The 4,154-nt window shown below is 33.8% G+C and overlaps 1 protein-coding gene across 1 annotated transcript in view; it reads right to left on the bottom strand.

Annotated features, from left to right (window-relative positions):
* Nucleotides 1-1,347: 1,347 nt before the first annotated feature.
* The window catches only part of LOC108695176 (protein Wnt-6-like), a 36,955-nt gene continuing 34,148 nt past the window's right edge, over nucleotides 1,348-4,154 (bottom strand). Inside the window, exons 3-5 of the mRNA XM_018204935.1 lie at nucleotides 2,854-2,973; nucleotides 2,320-2,519; nucleotides 1,348-1,809 (exon numbers count right to left, since the gene is read on the bottom strand). Of these exons, the coding sequence (XP_018060424.1) occupies nucleotides 1,348-1,809; nucleotides 2,320-2,519; nucleotides 2,854-2,973 (782 nt within the window). The remainder of the gene's footprint in view (nucleotides 1,810-2,319; nucleotides 2,520-2,853; nucleotides 2,974-4,154) is intronic.

Here is a 4,154-nt window from a genome sequence, read left to right as displayed (position 1 = left end):
TATATATATATATATACATATCTTAATATATATTACGAGCACTGGAGATACGTGGAAAGCCCGAAACATAATCGCCTTGCGCAGAGAGAAAGCGTAGGCGATGTTAACAACTACATATGGAATCGATTCTACATACCAGAAATCAGACTTTGATCAGAGCGATGTGTTTTTATCAAAAGATGTACAAAGTTGCATGAAAAACAGATTTCTATTATTATATTTTTCTCAATACTTATTGTTAAAATAATTTAAACGCTATTTTGTTATCAAAATGATATTTTGTTAAGAAAAACATTTGTTAATAATATAATGTAAATTCTTTGTATTATTTTATCATCGAAGTAGCAATCTTATATCGCGCATAATAAAAGTAGAAGGCAATAAGAATCTATATAGAACCGGTTCTGATTATATAACAATAAAAACTTTTGACCACAATCTTATAACCAGCATTGATAATTGCTACGCTTTGTATCAAATATAAAAATAAATATACGAGTCTGTGTTCAAAATTTCCAGCTTTATGATCATCAGCAATTCATAGATATATAGTCAAAGATATATATTCTTTCGTAAAATACGATAAATCACGCCTAGCTACATTTGCGACTCGCGTCTGACTTGGCTCGCGCATGCACTACTGACATCCCTATATAATCTCACTTCTCGCATTTACACACGTTACGCACAATAAATCTCTTCAGAAATTCTTACATACGTATTTCTTGCTAACCTAGATTTAATCCAGCTCTGTGTGATCACGATAAATTGTAAATCACATATCGTCTGAATATTCATCAGTGAATATTCACGATCAAGTCATATTCTAGAAATTGATATATTACAAATGCTATTATGTAATAGGGAGTATATCACGAACGTGTTGAGAGAGAGAGAGAGAGACGATTGGGTCAATAGCAACGATAAAAGTCGAAAAATTTCAATCGCGCTAAACATCGAACACTGAACAATCTCAAAACACACTGAATTCTAATAAAAGCTAATTCGTTAATGTTTTTCGGCAATTATTAAAAAATGGGATAACTTAATATTCGTCCCATTATTATAAAATATATTTTAACACCGCGTTTTCCTTGTGTTCTCCTTGCAAAACTCTATAGAACTTTTAAAATTCTACGAAATTCTTCAATTATATAGTTTTCTAGTCCATCGTTATCCATCGGCATACGTCAATAGGACTTGCGCAAAAAATATAAATCATTCCTCTCGGCATTGTCTCCTCAACTTCACTCTAATCTTCCATTAATACATGCAGGACAAACTATCGCATCAACACGATTCTCGACACTATCATATATCGATAAAAGTTTTTCACTTACGTCGACACTAGCGACAAGTGTTGACAGTCTTCTTGACAAGACACGTATTGCATGTGACCTCGCAACACCACCGGAACCTACACTGACAATTGACCTTCTCCTTGACGATTCTAGTGTCGTAGCCTCTACCGCAGCAAAGGAGTTCACAGCCTTCGACCCCGGGACTAGTCGAATTACATTGACGACTTGTCGTCCCTAAGGAGCCAGTCTTCCTATTCGGCTTGCAGAAATCTGGCGAATCTTCGCTGTAGATCAAGTCGAATCTACCAGGCGGCTTAATCGTGGGACCTTCAGTAATGAAACTATGGCCATCGTTGCTGGGAATGACTTTGGCCGCGCCGTCAAAGGATTCCTTCAGGCGGTTGCCAACTTCCCGAAACGGTGGCATCTTGCGCCAACAAGTGCGAACTGTACAGGAGCCAGACAGCCCATGGCATTTGCATTCGGTCCTCATGAAGTTGCGTACAGCCTGAGGAGCGAATGTACATAGCACGTCGGGAACATATATATACATATTTTATCTCTCTAACAAAGGCTGACTATTTTTAAATTCTAATAATATATGATATATAAAAATCAAACCCAAATATATTAAAGACTCAATAATTAAACGAAGTATTGGCTATAAGATCCTCGTTAAAGTAAAGCCTATTAACTATATAATGATATTAAAATATATCTTTTAATTTTTTGTTAAAATAATATTTGCTAGAGTCTTGAAAATAAACATTATCAAGAACAATAAAATTGGAAGATAATTAATTCGGATTTAAAATGCAAAATGCAAAATTTTTCGAAGATTATAAATAATAGAACGTGGTTCTTCCATTGGACAATTGTGCGCAAGATTAATTACAAAATTGATTTTTAATTATCACGTATATGATGAAAAAATGACAATAAAAGCAATTAAATAAAAGCGCATGCATGTATAAAAAATTAGAAGTACGTATGGAGAATAAATATAAAAATAACTTACCAGACGACCGGCATCGTTATTATGAAGCTTTACTAACGTTTTAATATCGCTTCTTTTACGATATGGTGCATCCATGAATTCCCGGGATTTTTTAAAACCAAAGTTTACGTTATCGCCACATCCTCCCCATTCCCAGTCTCCTTCCGTCGGCAAACTTTTCTTCGCTTCGACCGTACGAGCAAATTTAGCCAGACGATTACCTGCGGAAATTGTAATTTTTTCCTCTTTTTAAAATATTAATCGTGAGGAAAATGATATAATTCAGAATTTTTGACGTTTAAAATTATAAAGAAAAAGTTTATTGATATTTCTACTTCAATTTTAAAGAATTTACGAAAGAACTTACGCTAGCGTTACGATTTTTCTCAAAGTAGATATAAATGTACCTTTTAATTTATGTAAAAAAGTAATAATAATTTCAATATTAATGGATTTTTAAAAGCCTATAAATTACTTTAAATTCCAATGAGAAATTAATGGGAAATCGATATGCGAATTAAATCACAAAGAAAGACTGAAAGAGTAAGCTTTTACCCTTCGACGTCATCTTATCGCAGGAACATTCCACGAGGTCACCCATAGTGCAGGCTCTGGTAACCGCATAAGTAACTCCAGCGGCGGTGATGGCGTTCACGAAACCTGTCTCTCGCGTATCTGCAGGCACATGGAGGGGAATCCAAGATCAATTAATGGACTATTACCGTGGTAGCGTGGTCCGCAACGTAAATCACCGATCGCGAAACAAGAAGAGGCGCGCCCGGCGCGTATATGTGCGCGGTAAGCGAGTGGTAATAAAAAAATCAGCAAGAATCTTCCTGGTCGTAGAGAGTCTCAAACGAAGGAGGATGTCGGAAGATAACGTCGGCAAGGGTTAGGCGAGGAAAGTTGAAGAAGGTCGCGCGCAATCAGATTGCCCGAGAAACAAATCGGATTACGCGTCAGCCGGCGAATAAGACAATTTAGAATCTTCTTACATATGTGCGTGCCGGACTCTTGGAATACATTAATTAATGATATCGTTTTAAATAACATCTGCCAAAAATACTTGACTCGATAAAAAAATTTCGTAACAATTTTCTGATAAAATTTATCGCTTCTTTACAATTTTCATAATATAATATACACCTGAATTTTTATATAAAAAATATATATATTTGCAATAATATTTTTATTTAATTGTTATGCGTTTATTTCCTAATACATGCAGTATGAAATAAGTATAAATAAGTGAATGGTGTATAATCTAAATTATTACTTCCCGATTAGACTTCGGTTTTAGAAACTTTTAGTGATATCTTAATAAACACACCTTGTAGAGAGATTGAATAATCTAGGCCACTTAATTTGTGAAGGCAGATCTGTAATTACAACAGTATTCAATCGCGAACAAGCTATGTAGATCGAAAACCGCCAATTCATATAGTTGCTAGATCTTTGTACATCGTTATCTGAGTGTCAAATATAGAATGAACTAGCGATAGAAGGTATAATTTGATATCAGATACAGTGCATATAATTACTTATATAGCAACGTCTATAGGAAGTCAGTATGTGTCAATTAATCGATATAATGATACACGATTATCGCTTTTTATTTTTTTTCTGGTTATAAGAAATTATTCGTAATTGCGAACATTTACATATTTCAATAATGTCGATTTCACCAGATTTCGAATGATTACGTAAACAATTAAAAAAATCATCTAGTTCTAAAGTCGAAATTGTTTAGTTTTACATATATTGATTAAAAGCACACTACAATAATATTATACTGGTTAAAAAACATAGTATAATAATTTTAATACATATATATTAAACTATATCTTTTTTATTTA

The sequence above is a fragment of the Atta colombica genome, unplaced genomic scaffold (assembly GCF_001594045.1).
Source record: "Atta colombica isolate Treedump-2 unplaced genomic scaffold, Acol1.0 scaffold126, whole genome shotgun sequence".
Lineage (NCBI taxonomy): Eukaryota > Metazoa > Arthropoda > Insecta > Hymenoptera > Formicidae > Atta > Atta colombica.
Note: the sequence above shows the minus strand (reverse complement) of the source record. Positions and strands in the feature narration are given on the sequence as shown.